Source organism: Emydura macquarii, unplaced genomic scaffold (genome assembly GCF_026122565.2).
Source record: "Emydura macquarii macquarii isolate MOO-44397 ecotype Brisbane River unplaced genomic scaffold, CSIRO-AGI_Emac_v2 contig_2246, whole genome shotgun sequence".
NCBI classification, from domain to species: Eukaryota; Metazoa; Chordata; order Testudines; family Chelidae; genus Emydura; species Emydura macquarii.
In genome coordinates, this window is record NW_027132383.1 from 1,196,215 (window position 1) to 1,216,577 (window position 20,363).

The 20,363-nt window shown below is 44.9% G+C and overlaps 1 protein-coding gene across 1 annotated transcript in view; it reads left to right on the forward strand.

Annotated features, from left to right (window-relative positions):
* Positions 1 to 6,361: 6,361 nt before the first annotated feature.
* Positions 6,362 to 20,363, forward strand: part of ARHGAP39 (Rho GTPase activating protein 39) — a 345,937-nt gene continuing 331,935 nt past the window's right edge. The window contains exon 1 of the mRNA XM_067560096.1: positions 6,362 to 6,467. Coding sequence (XP_067416197.1) covers positions 6,457 to 6,467 — 11 coding nt within the window. The 5' untranslated portion in view covers positions 6,362 to 6,456. The remainder of the gene's footprint in view (positions 6,468 to 20,363) is intronic.

The following is a 20,363-nucleotide window of genomic DNA, read 5'->3' on the forward strand; positions in this document are numbered from 1 at the left end:
GGGCGCCATGGTGGACAGCTATGTCCTGCACTTTGGGGTACTAAATAGCTGCCTCCCTGGATCACTTCCTGCAGGTGTTCCCCTTTTGCCCCACATGGTAAATTAAAGAGCTGAATCAAAAATAAAGTTTCTGACCTTCCCAAACAGCCACCATCCCTCCTTTGCGGGCAAGGTCAAGTCTCAGGCAACAGTTGCTTACCCAGAGCAAAGGGCTACCCCCCTCTTCTGAACTCCCCCACTTCCCCTTTTAAGCTCTGCCTCCGCTTGTGCCGGCTTTGCAGGTGTGTCTGGGCTGGTCCAGCTGTGCTCGGAGCTGCCCCTTAACCCCTGTTCTCCAGTGTGTGTGGGGGGTTTGTACACCCCCATCACAATCCCCAGTGGAATCTGTGCAAATGCTTTCCTCAGCCGCACCCATCTTAACGCAAGTCCGGTGAGCAGAAGGCAGTGACACCGGGCAGAAACAGACCTCCTAGGTCCCCACTAAATGAAACAGTTCACTGATGCTTGTGGTGTTTTCAGTCCCTCTGTGGCAGGACTGAACTTTCCAGCCAGACATCCGATATCCTCAGAGTTACCCTTAAATGACTTAAAAAGCAAGGGAGTGAAGGGAACCTGGGACAGCGAGTGGTATTCAGGCCACCGTATGTTCCATTGGCTTCCTGGAGGAACTAAGAGGCGCAGTCCAGTTTGGCTTGCAGACTTGAGCAGTACCCACCACCAACTCCCTGGCTCATCATCTCTGGCCCTGCATGGGAACCAGGCTATTGCAGGCAGCACACTTCTTCAGCCAGGCAAACAAGGGCCCCAGTCTGCAGCCTAGGTGTGTCTACTGGGAGCATAACTCCTGCCTGGCCTGGCCACCATCTCATCCAATGGTGTCTCAAAGGCTCCTGGATCCCAAGCACTCATAAGCCTGTAGAAGAGGAAAACCATGGAATGATTAACCATCTGGCAGCTGCAGTCATCCACCCCTTGGCCCTATAATGCCTCTTCCCAAATAGCCGCCCCACAGATCCCCACAGTTCACAGGGGAGAGACATCTGACGAAGCGCCAAGGGGGGAAGCCGGTTCACATGTTGCCCTGAAGCCATTCAGCACCTGTGCCATGGCTCAGTCTTGACAAGAATATGCCGCTGCTATGAAGGAAGCAAAAGCTACGGGAGGGAGACAGATTGACTGTCTCCATGGCATTGACTCCCAGCCAATCAGCAAGGATGAGGAGAGGCACATTACAGATGGATTTTCACACTGGAGGAAGGTTAAAAGAAGAGGAGATGTTAAAAGCCCAAGGCTCGATTCTCCCCCAGTTCCAGGCTCTGCTTGGCAAGAGAAGAAGGGATCCGACAGCAGCCCAGCCCTAACGTGCATGAGTTAGAAGAGCGAAAGGAGCTGCTTTAACAGACGCTACCGGCATGAGGGTCCTAAGGAATCTTGTGCCAATGGATGATCCGCATAGCCGAGCTCGGCCTTACCCCGGCCCCTCTCCTGGGATGTCCCTCATCACATCAGAGGTGGGGGTGGGGCAGCTGACGCAGGTGCCAGATTTATGCAAGTGGAGCGTTCCCCTCCAGTAAGGTATTAATTATTGTTGTTATTATTTATATGTAGCACCTAGGAACCCAAGTCATGGACCAGAACTCCATCGGGCTAGGCAGTGTACAAACACAGAACAAAAGGACAGTCCCTGCCCCAGGGAGTTTACAATCTAAGTATAAGACAAGAGAATGTGATGGCGTTTCTGCCCTTTGCTGTATCCGTCTTGTGTTCTATATCCCCTTGCCATGACTGTTTCTCCAGGCTTGTCTACACTTGAAATGCTGCAGCAAGTAGCAGTCCAGTAAAGACGATACCTATGCCACCGGGAGCGGTTCTTCCATCGGCGTAGGTAATCCACCTCCCAAAGAGGCGTTGAACGAGTGCCATCTACGCTGGGGGTTAGATCAGTTTACCTGTGCTACTCAGGACTGCAGATTTTTCACAACGCTATGCAGTGTAGTTATACCCGACTAATTTCCTCGTGTAGACCAGGCCTCAGATATTTTGCTTGGATAAGAGCTTCCCTCTATCCCAGCCGTTGTCTTCTGCTCAATATCCTAATCAAATCATAACCTTGCATGTCAGTCCTTTACCATGGGAATGAGCAGGATGTCTCATAGAATCATAGAATCATAGAATATTAGAGTTGGAAGGGACCTCAGGAGGTCATCTAGTCCAACCCCCTGCTCAAAGCAGGACTAACCTCAGCTATATCATCCCAACCAGGGCTTTGTCAAGCCTCAGCTTAAAAACCTGTAAGGATGGAGATTCCACCACCTCCCTAGGTAACCCATTCCAATGCTTCACCACCCTCCTAGTAAAAAACTTTTTCCTAATGTCCAACCTAGACCTCCCCCCCTGCAACTTGAGACCGTTGTTCCTTGTTCTGTCAACTTCAGCCGTATGACTTCACTTCAGCTATAGGAGGACGGGGACTGGGAGTCGAGTGAGCTTTTGTCTAAACACAGACTATCTTCAGACTATCTTCAGACTATCTTCAGACTAAACACAGACTATCTTCTGTCAACTTCAGCCGTATGACTTCACTTCAGCTATAGGAGGACGGGGACTGGGAGTCGAGTGAGCTTTTGTCTAAACACAGACTATCTTCAGTGGTTAGCAAATATGCCTGAAAACTGAGGTTAAGGCACTTTATGCTTTAAGTCTAGATCCTTCAGAAGTTTGCCCTGGCGTGAAAGTAACAGAATCACAGACATTAGAAATGAAAAAGCCCTATTTGGTGTACTAGTCTGTCTCTCTAGCCAATACAAGACTGTTTCCAAGAGTCTATTCTTCATGACTTTTTCCAGTCTAGTTTTAAATATCTCAGGCTACATCACTTCCCCCACTGGGCAGTCTCGCCATCTTTCATATCTCACCATCAGGAAATGTATTTATCTTAAATTTTCCTGTGCTTAATCTCATCCTATTATTCTTAATTACACCCCCTTGGAACACATTAACCAGTTCTTCTCTCCCCATTGAAACCAGTGGGATTTTATCCTGCAAAAGAAGTGCACTCTCAGGCCTAATTAAAAGACAGGACATCTTGGCATAAGCCCACCCAGAAGCAACTAATGATCTTTTATATGACTGTGACCTTGAATAGATGCCTTCAGCAGCATTAGAGCAGACATCGTATTTCAAAGGCCTGGTGTCAATGCTTTCCTTTTCCTTTCCTTTTATCAGGGAAAGAACATGAATTCAACAGGATCACATCTAAATTGTCCCTTGTTTCTGGGCTGGAATAGTAACGCCTATTGTGATTCGCTGTTGCTAACTGACACAGAAGATCTAGTTAGATCAGAGCGTTTCCAACTCTCTTACTTTCTCAGAGTCTCTTAATCCTGACAACTTCATCTTCTCCCCTTCCAGTAAGGAATTTCTTCTCTACTGATCTGCAGACATACCTGCCAATCCTAATGTTAGGTGTAACGTTTCTATGGCCCCTATGACACCACAATAAAATACCTTCAAGGCCATCCTTTGGTCAGAATGCTCCCAGATTTCCTCTGGAAGATCATCTCCTACTACTGAAGGTAGACAGATTCCATCAGGCGCACAGCCGTGCTATTAGAACAGGAGCTTCCTTCCCTGGGATCTGTGTGTCTGATCTCAATGGGCATTAATAATAGGGAGGAAGGATGGTCTTGTGGTTAATGCACCACACTGGGACTGAGGTGCTCTGGGATGTACTCTTGGTTTTGCTCTCTGTGCCACAGTTTATCCATCTGTAAACCAGGGCTAATTATCCTGACCTGCCAATGAGAAGCTGAACTCACTAATGTTTGAACAGGGCTTTGAGATCATCCAATGGAAGGTAACTGTGAGTATGTGTAGAAATCCTGTCATTCTCAAATTAGTACACAGATGACACCTTGTATTTGTTTCAGGTCTCGTGCAAAGATGTGCCTACAGGCGGAGAGAGGTGGCCTGATGGAGAGAGCAGAGGCCAAGCTTTGTATATTCTTGAGACGAGTCACTTTGGGCTGCATGTTTCCTCTGTAGGCTACTCCAAGGCCAAGCTCTTCTTCACCCCATGGCCAGTTTGGACTCAGCTTTACCTCCATCCTAGAAACACATTTTATTTGGTGTTCACTTTGCTTTTGAAGAAACTGCCACCACCTCTAACTGGACTCAGGAGAAGGCCAGCAGCTTCCCAGAGCTTTTAAACCTATTGGTTCTTTGACGGTAACAAGAGGCCCCTAGTTTAGAGCATCAAAGATCCCAGAACCTTTTATGTAAAAGCAGCATGTTTGTCTCAGTTCTTTGGCCAAAATTTCTCTTCTCTGGATGCGGTGGCATGTTGTGTTGTGCTAGTACCCAAAGGCCCTGAAGGAAGCTGGGACACAGTTGTACTAGGTGGTTTGCAAATATAGTCCCTGATCCTGCGAACATTTAGGCATGTGCATGTCTTTACTCATGTGAGTAGCCACGTTGACTTCAGTGGGGCTACTCGCTTAAGTTATCTTATTCATATTCTTAAGTGCTTGCAGGATAGGGGCAGGGGCTCCAATTCTGCAAATAGTTACAATCAGGGAGTAACTTTAATCATGCTCACGAAAGCTTATATCCAAATAAATTTGTTAGTCTTTAAGGTGCCACAGGATTCTCATTGTTTTGCTAAAAACAGACTACCCCTCTGGAATTTAATCATACAAATATTCCCAGAGTATTCAGTGGGACTAATCATATGCATAAAGATAGTGAGGGTTATATGTATCTGCAGAAGGGCCATAGAAGAAGATTGGTTTCTGCCCCAAGGTGATTGTAGTTTAATATTAATAGTAAACATACTAATTTGGCACTCATTGTGTGGTAAGTGCTGTGTCAGTTGGCTGCTGCCTTTTGCGCAGAGATGGCTGCGTTTTAGTAGTTCTGCATATGTGTAATTTGTGATGTGTTTTTGGACCTTTTGGGATGAATGCACTCAGAGTGTAAAATATCATGATCAATAGTAATAATACAAACAGTCATTCTCAATAATAAAAACAATAAATAAGAAATAGACTAGATAATATACTAGACTGGAGATAGTAGATAAAAGGTATACTGGATTGGACAAAAATAGACTGGTTAAATATTCTAGGTGAAACTGATTAGATAAATAGCTATATTTTAGATAATAACTAGACCTCATTAGATAAGAAATTTAATAGATTATAGGGTGATCTAGCAGCTAACATGTTATACTGGGTGTGAGGAGACATAGGTTCTGTTGATGGCTCTGCTACTGTGATTTTGGGCAAGTACTTTGTGTCTTTATACCACCTGTTATCTGTCTTTTCTAGATTGTAGAATCACCAGATCAGAGACTGTTTTTTATACAGTGCCTAGCACAATGGGGCCCTGATCTCAAGTGAAGTCTCTAAATGCTACTGTAATTCAAATAATATTTGTATAGATAAAATAAGAATAATGGGTTGCATTATAGAAATCCTAAAACCTCAACTCTATACACACTATATAGTCGTGGCATAATTTTAAAATACACCTCAAGTGCCGCATCACAAAATAAAAATAATCCACCAGCAGCGAGTATGAAGGGTGCAAAATGTTGCTAAAAATAGGTATATTATAAACAGCTAGTTTGTCAAAAGTAAAATGAAATGGAGGTGATTACAGATCAGAGTGATTTGGACTGTGAGCGCCCCAATGCAAGAACTGTCTTTTTGTTTATAGAGTCAGAGAGTTTAACACCAGGAGGGACCAAGACATCATTTGGTCTGGCTTCCAATATACCGCAGACCCTTAAATGTCACCCAGTTTGTTTGTACAGCACCTAGGGTGACCAGTTAGCAAGCGTGAAAAGTCGGGACGGGGGGCGTGGGGTGATAGGCAGCTGTATAAGACAAAGCCTCGAATACCAGGACTGTGCCTAGAAAAGCGGGACATCGGGTTACCCTAACATCACCTAGCGCAACAGGACCCGCGTCCTGACAGTGGGGGCGGGGATGCAACGGGAGCCGGGGAGGCTGGCGGAGGGCAGAACCTGGCGGCGTCTAGGGCAGACGCAGCGTGAAACAGGCAGGCTCCAGCCCGCCAGTGGTGGAGATGGCGGCGTCAGGGGAGAAGCAGGCGGGTGCTATGGACTGGGCCCAGTTACTGCCCGCGGGCGGCCTGCAGCTTCTGCAGCCCCCGGGCAACCCTGGGCGGGAACTACACTTCCCATGAGCACCCGAGCGGGGGGGAGAGGGCGGGGCGCGGCTCTCGGGCCCCGCCCCCGGCGGCGCCTGGTTGGCTGCCGGCCGGTGAGGTCAGGTTGTCGATGGTGACGGGAGGACGCGGCGGGGCTGCAGCCGCAGCCGGAGCCTCAGTCGGTGTCGGGAGCCGGAGCCGCCGGGGCCATGGGCTGGCGGGCGGGGGCCGCTGCCGCTCTGCGCACCCAGCCTGCCGCGCGCTAGCCGGCCGCCGGGGAAGATGGCGGAGAGGTGGGTGCGGGGGGGGCTCCCCCGCCAACGGCGCCAACGGCACCCCGCCAACGGCACCTGTTCCCCCCGCGCGCCCTCCCCTCCCTCCCTCCCTCCCCTCGGCCAGTGCCTCCCCCTGCTGAGTCCCCCCCGCCTCAGCCCCCCCCCCGCGTCACCCTCCTCCCTGCTGGGGGGGGGGTCTGGGTCCCCCCCCCTTCTCAGCCCTCCCGCGTCCCCTCCCCGCTGCTGGGGTGGGGTCTGGGTCCCCCCGCGTCCTCCTCCCTCCTGCTGAGGGGGGGGTTTTGTGTCCCCCCTTCACATCCTCCCTTGTCCCCCTCCCCCCTGCTGGGGGAGGGTCTGGGCCCCCCTCCCTTCACTGCCCCAGCGTGTCCCACTCCCCTCTGCTGAGGGAGGAAGCTGTCTCCCATTCCCCTCCCCCCTGCTGTGTTGGGGTGCTTGGGGGGGGGGATCTGGTGCTTGCGGTGTTGGGTCTCAGTGCCCCCCCACCTCTGTGGGGTGTGGGAGTCTGACATGCTGGGGGGTGTTGGCCCGTGGCGGGGTGGGGGTATCTGAGCGAGGGGTGTGTGAGGATGGGAGGTGTGTGGGATATGGGGGCTGGGGTGAAGGGGTGGGTTGGGGGTGTGTGTGTGTGTGGGGCAGGGGAGGGGGTGACGGTTGGGTGTTGGCAGGATGCACATTGGCAGGGATGCATTTGGGTGTGTGCAGGGGATAGAGCGAATAAGCTAAGATGGAGGGTAGGGATGTCTGAGAGGGGCTGATTAGTGCAGGGTGGTGAGATGGGGGGGTGTGGGTATAGGGAAAAGGGGGAGTGTACGGTTCAGAGTCTCCATTTGGGAGGGTCTGTCCAGCTGGACTGTGATGAAGGGTGTGTGGGTTATAGGGCTGTAGTAGGGGTGGGCACTGGTATGGGGTAGGGCAGAGGCATAACGGGGATGAGTTGTGTTTGTGCTGGAATGGGTTTTATTTATTTTTTTTGCATGTGCGGTACTTGCAGTCCTCTGGCTGTCTGTCACCGTACTGTATGCTGCTCAGCTGCTGTGTTGCTACTCCTGCGGCTTTCCCAGCCCTGCATTCTTGAGCTGCAAAAACTGCAGAATGGGATTTTTTTTTTTTTTGCTGTGCGATACCAGTTTAATCAACCCTCAGGTGACCTCTGCAGAAAACCCCACAGCTGTTATGCTCCTACACCTCACATGGCAAACAGAGCTTGGGTGGCTTTTAAAAAAGCCATTAAAGGGACTTTGTTATATAAGGTCCTAGGTGCATGAAAGCAGCAGGTGGCTTGAATGAGGCCGTGCCTACCACTATGTTTACATCTGGCCCGGTAGTAAACAAGGTGTGGTACTGTGATTCAGTGCATTAGTGCCATCAGCCCACCAGGTGTGGTGCTGTCTCTGCAGATTTTTGTGCCCCATTGACTGTGCCTTCCCATGGTAGCATGTGCCCAGATAGTAGTTGCACTGATCACTAATATAACTGCACACTCATTAAAAACAGTGTGATTGCACTTCACTGAAAATCTGCTGCCTTCATTTGCACTGCTGCTGTGAGTGCTTATTTCTTTGATGTGAGGGGGGAATCAGCACCCTTACATTTGAATAATTTGGCTTAATTTTAGAAATGTCCAGTTGCTTTTTTCTATGGAGAGAGACTGAAACAGTGTCTTGCATTCATGGGTGTGACCTGCTATCTGTAAGATGCAGGCTGTGGCTGGACTGTGCTGGCAGGCTAAGCTAGATCTGTTCTTATGTTGGATGCCTTTTTGTAGTACTGTTATTGGAATGTTAGGGTTTTGTTACATCATTGATTTTAATAGATGAAATTGCTTATTTTTTCTGCACTATTAACTATGCTCTAAGTGATCCATAAAGAATGGATGCCGGAGTTAGGGATAAAGGTCCCCAAGGTTGATTACCCTCTTTCAATCACAGTGAAGTGATTGTATGGGATATGGCCATGGGTACCTAATAGATTCTCACTCAGACTGTGCCCTGGATGAATGGGGCTCCTCCCTGCAGGTCTCAGCTAATACATGCTGGGAGGGAAATTCCTTCACAGCCCCGAATTTACTCTTGGATTAGTTTAAACCCAGTGCCAGTGAACATCAATCCCTCCGAAAGTGCGCCTAATCCCATTTATATGGTGGGATGGAATTTTGATTTTTTTTTTTTTTTTTTTAATTTTTTCTTCCCTAGAACCCACTGAAGTAGATTCTGCCAGCACCTCCTGGGGCAGAAAATCCTAAATATTTCTCATTTGGGAGAGGGGAGATGGCAGAGGAAGGCCCTTTGATCTCTAACTTTGTTTCAGTGTCCAGGGGGCTATGGGAAGCATTTTCTATTGAAAGCCCTTGGCTATGGAATTTGTTGCCACTGGAGATCAGATGAGCATAGAGCTAGCCTCCCTGCCAGCCTTATTTCTTCACACAGGTCTTTCACTAATGAGTAGGGAGCAGCCTGAAGAGCAGAAGGCCACTAGTGAGGTTGATCCAATTTGGGGGAGTGTCTTAAAGAGAGAGGAGAGCGGAGCAGAGGTGTGGTCCTTTTGATCGAACTGATGTTGCTTTTGTAGAGGTGCAGGAGATATGCTTTTGGCTGTATTCGCATCATTTACTATTACTGGTATTTATAGGGTGCCTGTGGGCTCTGGGTGTACTCTGTGGCTTAAATATGATCATAAACAATTCTAAATAAAAGAAGCACAAATGCAACAGTCTCCTGTAACCTGCAGCTTTGAAGGAGGAGATGAGGCCAGTTGGCTAAGAGCCCAGGATTTCAAAGCTCACAAGCATCTATAATTCGGATAAAGAGATGCAGCAGGATATGGTTAAACATGTTTCTATTGGGTGCAAGTGCTTTATTGAGAACACCCTATATCTGGCTACCATCAACTCTACTACTGGAATGATGAGTCTGAGTGATCTGTAAAGGGTTGGGTCAAAGATGGAGAGGCTGGTCTTAAAAGTTAGTGTGGCCCTAAGTCATTAAGGGGTTTGTGAATAATGACCAATGTCTTGATTTTCCCCTGTCAGCCAGTGAAGGTTGCCAGGCATGGATGTGGTGTGTTCTTGTCTTGTCCCATTCAGGAGGACAGCTGCCCTTTGTGGTTGCGCTAACCTCCAAGCGGCTTTCCTGGTTAGTCCCAGATTGAGCCTATTACAGTGGTTAAATCTAGAGATAAAGGATGCAAAGGAGTGTAATCTTGGAAGCCTTTGGGGGATTCATGGGTGTGGATGAGGTATGTCTGTCTGTCTGTCTGACGAAATTGGCAATATAGAAGCAGTGAGGCATCTAAGACCCCAACATTATGGGCCATGTTGATAATGATGAGACTGATTACCTCATTTTATTGGGCAGTTATAGACTTAATTATGCCTTCCCTTGCCACTCAACTTCAACAAGCTTGCTTTCATTGAAGTCTGAGCTCCCCCAGACACCAAGAGGTTGGTGAAGGATATCTGGGTCAGGTGAGAAGATTTAGAGCTGAGTGTCAACATACTGTGGAGTGTAGCTATAGACACATTATATCACTCATGTCCTTTTGCATCTTAGCTTGAATAGAACCTTCCCTAGGTTGGTGAACTCCCATCATTAGGATCTTGCAGAGTCTTTCACCCAACTATTCAACCCTAAGATGTTCGGTGTATCGTTAGAGCCAAGGATCTTCCCTAGCTTTTATAATAACTCTTCCCTGTGCTCTCTCCAGGGCAAGGTAAGATGATCAGACCTGGATGAGAACTTTAGATTGGCCCCCAGTGGTATTGTGCAACTTTCCTCTTTTAGAGCCTCTCTGATGTAGGGTTTGCCTGCTGACTCTGAGTTCCAAAATGGATTCTAGCAGGAGCAAATATGCATGGATACATCAGCCAGTTCATAGGTTGTCACGTCCATTCCCTTGGTGTTTTGGGGATATATAACTAAGCGTAATAAGAAAAGGGAAAGCTAGGCTACCTGTCAGGAAAAACAGAACAATGAAAACTCTTCGGCTTGAAATTGTCCCCCTAGAGAAGTGGTGGAAGTCACACCTATTGGAACATTCACATTAGACTGGACAGAGCCCTAGAAAATGTACAATATTGAACAATCCTGACCTTCCTTGGTAGGGAGATGGACTCTGTGTCCATGGCCTAGTACTGGTGTTCTCCATCTCTACCCTGTATGGTTCTGATGTGCTTAAATCTTTCTGAAGGTATCAGTGTTGTTTCCAGCTTTCTGTCTATCGACAAATTTGGCAGCAGTTCTACCAGGACTGGGATTTGGGATTCCTCAGTTTTGTCCTTTTATCACTGACATCCCTGACCTAGGAGAATCATTTAAAATCTCTGTTCTACCAGTTGCTCCCTCTAAAATGAGCATTACCACCTTACTGGGATGCTGGGGATTAAATAAATATTTGACTCTTTGAAATCCTTGGTGCTAAATAGTGCAAAGAATTAGAAAGTACCCATTTCACAGGCACACTCCTCCTTTAGAGTTGACCAAATGAAGAGCCACATCCTCAACCCAGGCCCAGAGGTATCCCACTGGTGAATTCTCTCCATTCCAAGCTGTTAAATATTTACAGTGAGCTGTGCTTATGTTAATCTATCTCATTTGCTGTCCAATTTGTATATCTGGGTTTTGCTGGCCAACCTAAAATCCACATCAGAAATTTCCAAACAAGCATGCCTAAGGTGAGATGTGTCAATCTTGATTGGGTGCTTTACTTTTGGCATCCTTGTTCAGAAGTTTTGGTCTCTCTGTAGGGATTTTGTCACCAGTTTAAATGATAGTGCAGGTGGAGTACATGTGATGTCTTCATCAGTAAGTAGCTTGGTTTGGGGTGACCCTCAGCAAGTTTGCAGATGACACTAAGCTAGGGGGAGTGGTAGATACCCTGGAAGGCAGGGATAGGATACAGAGTGACCTAGACAAATTGGAGGATTGAGCCAAAAGAAATCTGATGAGGTTCAACAAGGACAAGTGCAGAGTCTCGCACTTAGGACGAAAGAATCCCATGCGCTGCTACAGTCTGGGGACTGATTGGCTAGCTAGACAGCAGTTTTGCAGAAAAGGACCTGGTGGTGGACAAGATATGGATATGAGTCAGTGTGCTCTTGTTGCCAAGACGGCTGTTGGCATATTGGGCTGCATTAGTAGGAGCATTGCCAGTAGATCAAAGGAAGTGATTATTCCCCTCTATTCGGCACCGGTGAGGCCACATTTGAAGTATTGTGTCCAGTTTTGGGCCCCTACTACAGGAATGATGTGGACAAATTGGAGAGAGTCTACTGGGGGGCAATGAAAATTATTTGGGGGGCTGGGGCACATGACTTAGGAAGAGAGGCCGAGGGGAACTGGGCTTGTTTAGGCTGCAGAAGAGAAGACTGAGGGGGGATTTGATAGTGACCTTCAACTACCTGAAAGGGGGTTCCAGGGAGGATGGAGCTAGGCTGTTCTCAGTGGTGGCAGATGACAGAACTAGGAACAATGATCTCAAGTTGCAGTGGGGGAGGTCTGGATATTAGGAAAACCTTTTTCACTAGGAGGGCAGTGAAGCACTGAAGTGGGTTACCTAGGGAGGTGGTGGAATGTCCGTCCTCTAGATGTTTTTTAAGGCCCGGCTTGGCAAAGCCCTAGCTGGGATGATTTAATTGGGGTTGGTCCTGCTTTAAGCAGGGGGTTGGACTAGCTGACCTCCTGAGGTCCCTCCCAACCCTAATATTCTATGATTCATTTTATCTATTATCATACAGGTTCTGGTAACCCATTCTGTCAATGTGTTTATGATAGTCTCCATCATTTTACCTACAGTAAGACCACACTTGTTGGGTTGCACCCACTCCTTTTCTGCAAGCAGGAGGTACCCCTCAAATTCTGAGGTGATTACATAACATGGTCGTGTGTGGTATTTTAAAAACAACAAAACTAATAGAACATAAAATTCTCAAGTGTCCAGCTGATCCCAGGTATAAAACAAATATATATGTTAGTGGGGTTGTCAGTTCACATGCAGCTCTATTGATATTCTGGGCACTGGTTATGAATCATTGGGGTGTAAGATTTTAGGCTTACAGTGCTGTACTGTGATAGTGGCTATATCATTCATCCCATGCATTCTTATGACATATTTGTTTGGACATGTTCATGGCCCACAAAGGTGTATACTATGGAAAACTTCATTCTTGCCATCTCATCCACATCTCTTGCTGAAGTTTCCTCATCTTAGGTTCTTTAATGATCCTATAGTAACCTTTTCCCTTTAGTATGTTTAAAAAATAATGTATTTGTTCCTCTTTTCAGCAACCATGTTCTCTCCCTCTTGCATGTTTGCTTCAGTGATTATTCCCTTACATGCTCTAGATAACTCATTGAACTTAGACTTCTCCTTTTTCCTCTTCCATCTCTTCTCAAAACATTTCTGATGTAATACTCTTTTTATTTTGTTTCTAATCCAGAATGGCTATTTTTTAATCCCCTACTTGCTTTCTTGGCAATTGGGATAAGTCTACTGTAGGTGCTAAGTGAACCACCTTGAGTATTTTCCAGGCAGTGTATACATCCTGCCCTTTAAATTAGTTGTTCCTTTTTGAGTGCACTTGTAGCAACTTCTAACAATTGCTTTCTCAAAGTTCTAGCTTTTTTCCTCTGGGCTGCTTCAGTCTAGCAATGAAAGAGCTGCAGCACTGTACTGCAGCTATTGCTATCATATGTTTCTCAAACCCTGGAGTTAATAATTGCTGTGTCTGTTAGCACTTCCCCCTTACTGGCACCCTGGCTGCCCCTTCAGAGAATGCTCTTGCCTAATAAATTCAACGCTGCACCTGCTTATAGAGATATTAGCTTTTCCCTGCTGGATGTGGATTTTCCAAAGAAAAGTTAGTCTCAGGACAGTCCCCTTCCCTTGTTGGCTAACTCCTAGGCCACCTATCACTGTGGAGCTGTGGCACATTTGCAGACACTTGACCCAGCCACCTGAATCCGACTCCCTTTCCTAACCTCACTATGTTGTAAATGATGCGTGTATTCTGTCTATGCAAGGCTACATGCCCTTTGTATTCTTCTAGTGATGTAGCCCAGTTGGAGACTGTGATCTTGGATGTTAGCTGGTAGCTGGCCTAGTGGATAGTAAGCTCCCCCCACAGATATCTAACTTGTTGGCCCTTGGTCTCATATACTTAAACTTCTCCCTAGTCCTTCCAGAGAACATCCTCCTGAGTAAGAGAGGCTATCCTGAACAGGCAGGCTTTGTATAGTCCCAATAGGTGCTCCAGTTCCTTCAGCAGGAGGAATTCAGGTCCTTCACAGTACACTCTCAGCCACGCAGCAGGGCACTGGATCTCTTGTCTCTATATAGATCTGGATCTCCTGTCTCTCCTATATAACATTTTTTGAAGGTTTTAAAATATCTAGCCTTTAAAAAAATCAGTAGAGGCAAATGAGAAATAACCAGTCAAAAATAGCACAACATCTCATAAAACTTGTAGCAAATGAAGCCTGAAATAGACTGTCAGAATGAGAAGCCTTTGCTTATTGTATTTACTATGTATTTTACTTGTATTGTGTGATCCAGGAAGTTTTGTTCTTGAATTGAACACTGATTGGTAGTTATTGGCAGAGCTGTTTCTTGAATTCTGAAACATTGACTTTTTCATCATTGCAGATTTCCAAATACAGTTTATCTGGAAAGGCAGAGAGAGTGAGCATTTATTGAGGACATGGGGGTTAAGTGAAACAACAGCAAAATGATATCTGAAAAATCTGATATTTTAATGGTCTACAGAGGGAAGAGTAGCTGTCCCATCCCTCCCCCTCAGATTAATGGTTATTGTGTATAGTTCAGTCTGAACTGGTTGGTACAAGGGTGGCTAACTTGCTGCTCACAGAACTGGACAGTGCTTACAAGTTGTCCTCCTCTTTCTTGTGAGGGCACAACACATGAAATGCCCCTTGTATCCAGAGGAGAAAAAGGAATATATTTCAGAAAAATCTCTATCCCAGAGTAAATTCTTATAACTATTAATGCTTTGTGCTTCTCTGGCACATTCTATCTGAGGCTCTCAATGCATTCTACAAATATTTATTAAGGCTCACAACACTATTACTCCCATTTTCCACATGGGGAAAGAGACACAGTGAGGATGACCTGTCCACAGTCGGACAAAAATTATGTGGCAGGCCCAAAAATAGAAAAACCCAAGTCTTCATACGCTCCTGGTCCTTGACCATGAGATTATTTTCTCACCTGTACTGTTAAGTGTCACGGGGAATCTTTTGAATTTAAGTTAAAGTGAAACATTGCAATTTGGCATTTATAGAAAATAAACTTGAGTTTGTATCCATTTCTGCTGTTGTCAGATGCACAAGGTCTCTGTTCTGCCTCTTTTGAGGTATTTTTCTGTTTGCCTCACTGCATTTTTATCGATCTATTTGCTCTGTGCTCTGCTTTAATGTAAATGACTTCCACAGGCAACGTGTTTGGAAATCCAACCTCTTTACCATCCAGAAATGTTACTAATCCTGTGAGTTGAAGGTACATTATTTTATTGATTTCTTATAGTACCTCTTGCAAGCTCGAAAGCACTTCACGTGCTACCTGCCGACAGCATATGAAGTGCTTTATCTAGTAAAATGCAGCCATCTCCAGGGTGAAATATGGTAGCCATTACTCCAGACCAGAGTTTAGGATGGGAAATCAAAAATACCATATTAATGTTAAATGGGGGAATTCAGGTTGCCAGACTGTATTTACCCATCTCTAAAATTTTCTAGAACACTTGCTGCTCTTAGGGGGGAAAAAATCTTTAATGACAAATGACTGCAACTGGTTTTGTCTCTGAAAAATAGCAGCACAGTGCCCACACAGAGGGGTGTGAGTTACAAGCAGACTCAGAAGGAAGCGTGCTATCAGTTAAATTGCTGGTCTCATTTCTTGTTGCATCTTAGGTTTTGTTAGCCTTCCATCTAAATCCTGACCTGGTCCAACCCACCTAAATGACTAAACTCATACTCGAGGTTATCTAGCAGAGTATATGGCATACATACCAGGTTTAATGTCACTAAAGTTTCACAACCTCTTCTTTAGTAACTAGTCTGTCCACTTAATACCTCCCTCTTGCTGGTCGCTGTTATATAACTTTCCTATATGCTATAAGTCTCTGCTTCATGAGCCTCATCACTTATATTGGTATAAACTATGCCACGTGTGTTAATTTCCTTTTAGGCCCATCTTTCGGGGCACATGTGCCACAGAGCTTTCATCAAATGCCCCATTACAAGGCCACTGCTGTAGGTAAAGACTATTGATACATTAATATGTTTGATTACTCTGGTAATATTTAATGTGGCTGGAAATGTTTAGAAAGGTTTCAAAGCAGGAAAAACATCAGGCAGAAAATCAGCGTTTGATAGATGCAGAGTGGTTGAGGGATTTGTAAAATTATCTGTCAGGCCAATGGCCTTGAGGATCACGTGGCTTGTTTAGTCTTAGTAGAGAAAAGATGTGGCAATGAATAGGACTGAGGCTGCTGACAGACAGATCCTATGGCTCTCTAACCACCTGACAAAACACATCCTATGCTATTTAGTTGTCACATAAGATCTTAAGAGTCCTGGTCAGAACTAAGAGTCATGGAAAGCAGTGCCTGGAAGCTGCAAGAGGAGGACCACTGACTTTTATTATCTGTTGGACTGACCTATCTATATTCCTGATGATCGGTTCCAACAAAACCCATGTTATTGGCAGCCACTCTTTCAAAGGGTTCAGGCACTTCCACATTGCAATTGGTTCATAGTTCGAATGGGAAGGCGACTTGGATCTCAGGGCTACGTAGTGGAGTGTTTCCTTGGTACACAGGAATCCATCCCTCTTGTGAAATTCCCAGTTGTGTTTCTTGTTCCTGTCTTTTATCGCCGTCAATCGTGATATCCATGCTGAAAGGCAGCACTGGGGGGGAGAAATGGACACTGTTTTCTCATCTCAAGCTTCTAGAAATCCTTTCCTTTATCCTGCCTTGTGATCAACTAAAATCCACCTGTGGGTGCCTTTGAGGTAAGTGCCCACACTTCCCCCATTCTACATGACAAATGAAATAAATACCTATACTAATAGGTCTGGTATATGGAAGCCTAGCTAGATTTCTGTGCCTGGATCTGTTGAAGAGAATTCCTTATGCTCTCAGCTGTAGTAGGGTCCCTCCTACTCCTTTCTAAAAGTCATGTGCCATCTGCCTTTAGTGGTGTATCCTATCCAATCCACCTCTCCAGGGGTGTATCAGAACTGGTCAGGAGAAGGGAGGCTGAAATGAGGATGGAATAACTAACTTCATGACAAATAGCTGTGTTAATTGAGTGTGATTGTTATAAAATAACAGGATAGGATGGGGGGAGAGTCTCCATGAGGTTTTTCCCTTCAGATAGAACTTTAGTTTTTCTTTTAGGACTGCAGGGAGCTTTTACATCTATTTCTCCCCCTTCCCCCTTTCCCCTCCACCCTTTGAATGATGCTGTTGAATCTGTCATAGCTCCCAATAGTCTCACTTTCAAGGCTGTAAGGAAAAATTGTAAATGAATATGTCAAGGTTGCATTAATTTAAAAGCCTTTTTAGTTTTGCATATCTAACGTCTCCTTAATGTCACCTTGAGTAATCTGTATCATAGTGCAGATGCTCGTGCAAGAGCAAGGTTTGTCAACCTCTTCATTCAAATCTGTTTGAGAGTAGGGTGGGGCCTATAAATTAATTCTAAAAAAATTGCTCCTGGGACCAGCTTGGCATATGTTCTGATTTAATAAAATTTCCAATTAAAACTCTAAATATCAAGGCTTATTTACTGTGACTCGAAGGAAAAAAAGTGTGGCTGTGACACTAAGCTTTGACAAGTGATCACTGCATGCAGTAATGCCTGGAGCAAGTTTTTTTCCCCCCAAGAAAATTTTATTTAGATAACCAACTGATGTACTTTCCCCTTCTCTGCTGAAAGGTATTCAACGTGTGGTCTCTACATGATCACAGTGAAATAATGGCTGGAGTAGAGAGACACTCTAAGGAGACAGGATGTCAGATTTGCTCTTGACCTATCAAATGGAGATTTTAAAGCAAGTAGACTATAGTCTGAGATATAGCACTTTCGTGCAATATACTTGAAAGGCTTTATTGTATTAAGTTAATGTATTATGGTGGGCTGGGATTGTATGTGACCTCTCAGGGTGGGAGGAGGGGAGGGGAAGATGTGACAAATATTGCAACCCCATGCAGTATAATTGGGTCCATTGGAACTAAAAACAGTGAGTGGCAATTCAGACAAATCGGCCAGGGTGTAACTCCTGCCAGAGAGGTACCACCTTTTGGGGAGGCTTGCATATACTAGTTCAAACTACAATTATCAGAGACCAACAGACAGGAAAGGACTTTTGGGATAAATAGCTTGAGTTTAAACTGACTTGGGGCTTTCTTTCTGATCCAGCAAATGGACATGACCTTCTGTCTAAAGGAGATCCAGTCCTTGCAGAAGGGTTGGAAGGTCTTGCCCTACTAGGGCCCTATCAGATTGATGGGTGACCTCTGATAAGTTTGGCACATAGAAGGAGAACACAGGTGCAGTTACCCTGAAACTGTGATGGTCTGCCTGGATTTACCTAAGCCCACCATTACTGTGATAGTTTAAGAACCTCCAGGTCACCATGGTTTTCCAGAATGATCAGTAACTTTACAAATAGCTCTGCAGCATGGAGTTTAGTTGTAAGTCCACATGGACTTCAGGATCCATGGTGCTGACGTTTAGAGTTGAATTATATTTGCCTCAATGTTCCTACCTGCTGTTGCGAGGTTCCAAACTGAGGGGGAAATCTTGCGTGGATGTGAAGTTTTGGGATCTGGTATAGAGCCAGACCTGGGAGCAGAGGTCTGACTGTCTCCATTTAATAACAAACATAGTTGAATATATAGGAGGGAAGGGAGGTCCTGCATGGAGTAAACAGCAAGCTCAAGAGGAAGTGGTGGTGGTGTGGGGGGAAGCAGAGAGTTGTTTGTAGGTACAGTTCTGCCTCTGGGCTCTACTACTTACATCAGTAAAAACAATAACGTTCAATACCTTTTTAAAATAAATGAAAACTCTTAGAAGGTGCTGAGTTTGAGCAGTAACCTTGTGCCTGCTTTATGAAGACGAGCGTAGGCAGCCTAGCTGATTAGTATGAGATGCTGTGTCCCCCTCTCCCCTCCATTTATCCAGATCTTTAGCCTGCGTGAAGAATCTGAGTCATGTCTGTAGTGGGACGTGGAGATCCTAGCTCTTGGTGCCATGTTTTATGCAGCTGATTCTGACAAATCAAGGGGTTTTCTGTTCTTAAAGTTGTGAAAGTGGAGGAGTTTTCTTATTTTGTGGGTCAGGTCACTCAAGTTTGCATTTCTTTGAATGAATCAAAATGGCTCAGGGGGGAGGCTCTCAAAATGTAAAGGAAGGGGTGGATTGGAGCAGCAGGTTGCTGTCACTGATTGGCCAGTTGGGGCACTGTGCACTGGTAAACTCAAATTCTGTTGATCTTAGGTGATCAACATGTACATTAGCAAGAACTAAGGGATGAGCTGCCTTTCATATTGTTCGTACAGCACTGAGTGTATGGCTGGTACTCAGTAACATAACTCCTGCTCACTAAACTTAATATTAAGTATAAGAACCTAATCGACAGCCCTCTGAAATAAATTAAAAGATTTTTGGATTTCCATGACCACTGGGTCAAACCCTAAGTGCTCATAACCCACAATAATGGGTGAAGTATAAGAATCTAGATAAAGATCTGGAAGATATACTTGGACTGTCTCTTTATCTGTAGTAGGAATAGAGCAGTGATAGAGCTAAAGATACTCACAGATGGTGCTACATAGATTTGTCCCTATAAGCTATGAATATAGTTTTTTATCTAGATATTTTAATAAAAAGAATAACATTTTAAGAAGTGAGATTACACAGAAATACCTACAGTTCTCTGGTGGCTTAAAATAATTGGATTTTAAGCCTTGAACCTCATATGGTATAACTGCATGTCTGCTTGCTTTGTCATCAGTTATTACCTATTAGTGTTTTTATAATGAGGGAAATCTACAGCAGAATGTCAGAATGAAAGCATGCCTATTTTGTATTAGTGCAGTACATTGCAAACACATGCAGAGCTGCCTCTAGAACCAAAAGCTTGAACATAAATCTTTCATTTTGGTACCCTGGGGAAGATGCTACAAGTTAGTTTATTTTAAGCCAGTACTATTTATCTTTTAAAATTCCCTCTCTTCCAGATCCCACTGTTAGGATTCTAGTTTGTTAAATGATCATGGTTGTCAAATTAAAAGTGTGAATCCTCTAGATGAGGAAAAGCATCTGAGAAGAGAGCCTTAGTGAATAGGAAGAACTAAGATGAAATATATGCGCTGTTTACAGTACATTGGTACCTGGAGGCCACAGTTAGGATCAGAGAGCCCTGTTGTGCTTGGAACTGTACAAAGACACATAAAGACATAGTGTCTGCCTAAAAGAGCTTGCAAAGTACGACAAGTGGCATACGTAGGGTATGGAGAGAGGGCTGCAAAAAATAGGCAAATCTGATCTAGAAGAGTAATTAAAAATTTAATGATCAGTTATCCCCATCTGTCCCAGATAAGTAGGCTTGGCAGAATTTGATTCTTAGTTTTTTATAATTTTGATGGATAATATCAATATTTACTTTTTAAGCATTTTTATTGATTTTTAAATTTTCAGTTGTGGGAAATTATGGGGATCAGGCAATAGGGGGAGGTCAGACAATTTAATGACAATAGTTGTTGAGATTAAAAAAATTAAAGCTTTATAACCATTAAAACTCAAATTGCCAACATCACATTTCAAAATATTAAAAGTAAATATCCTTAAATCAAACTAAGTTCTCAATCAG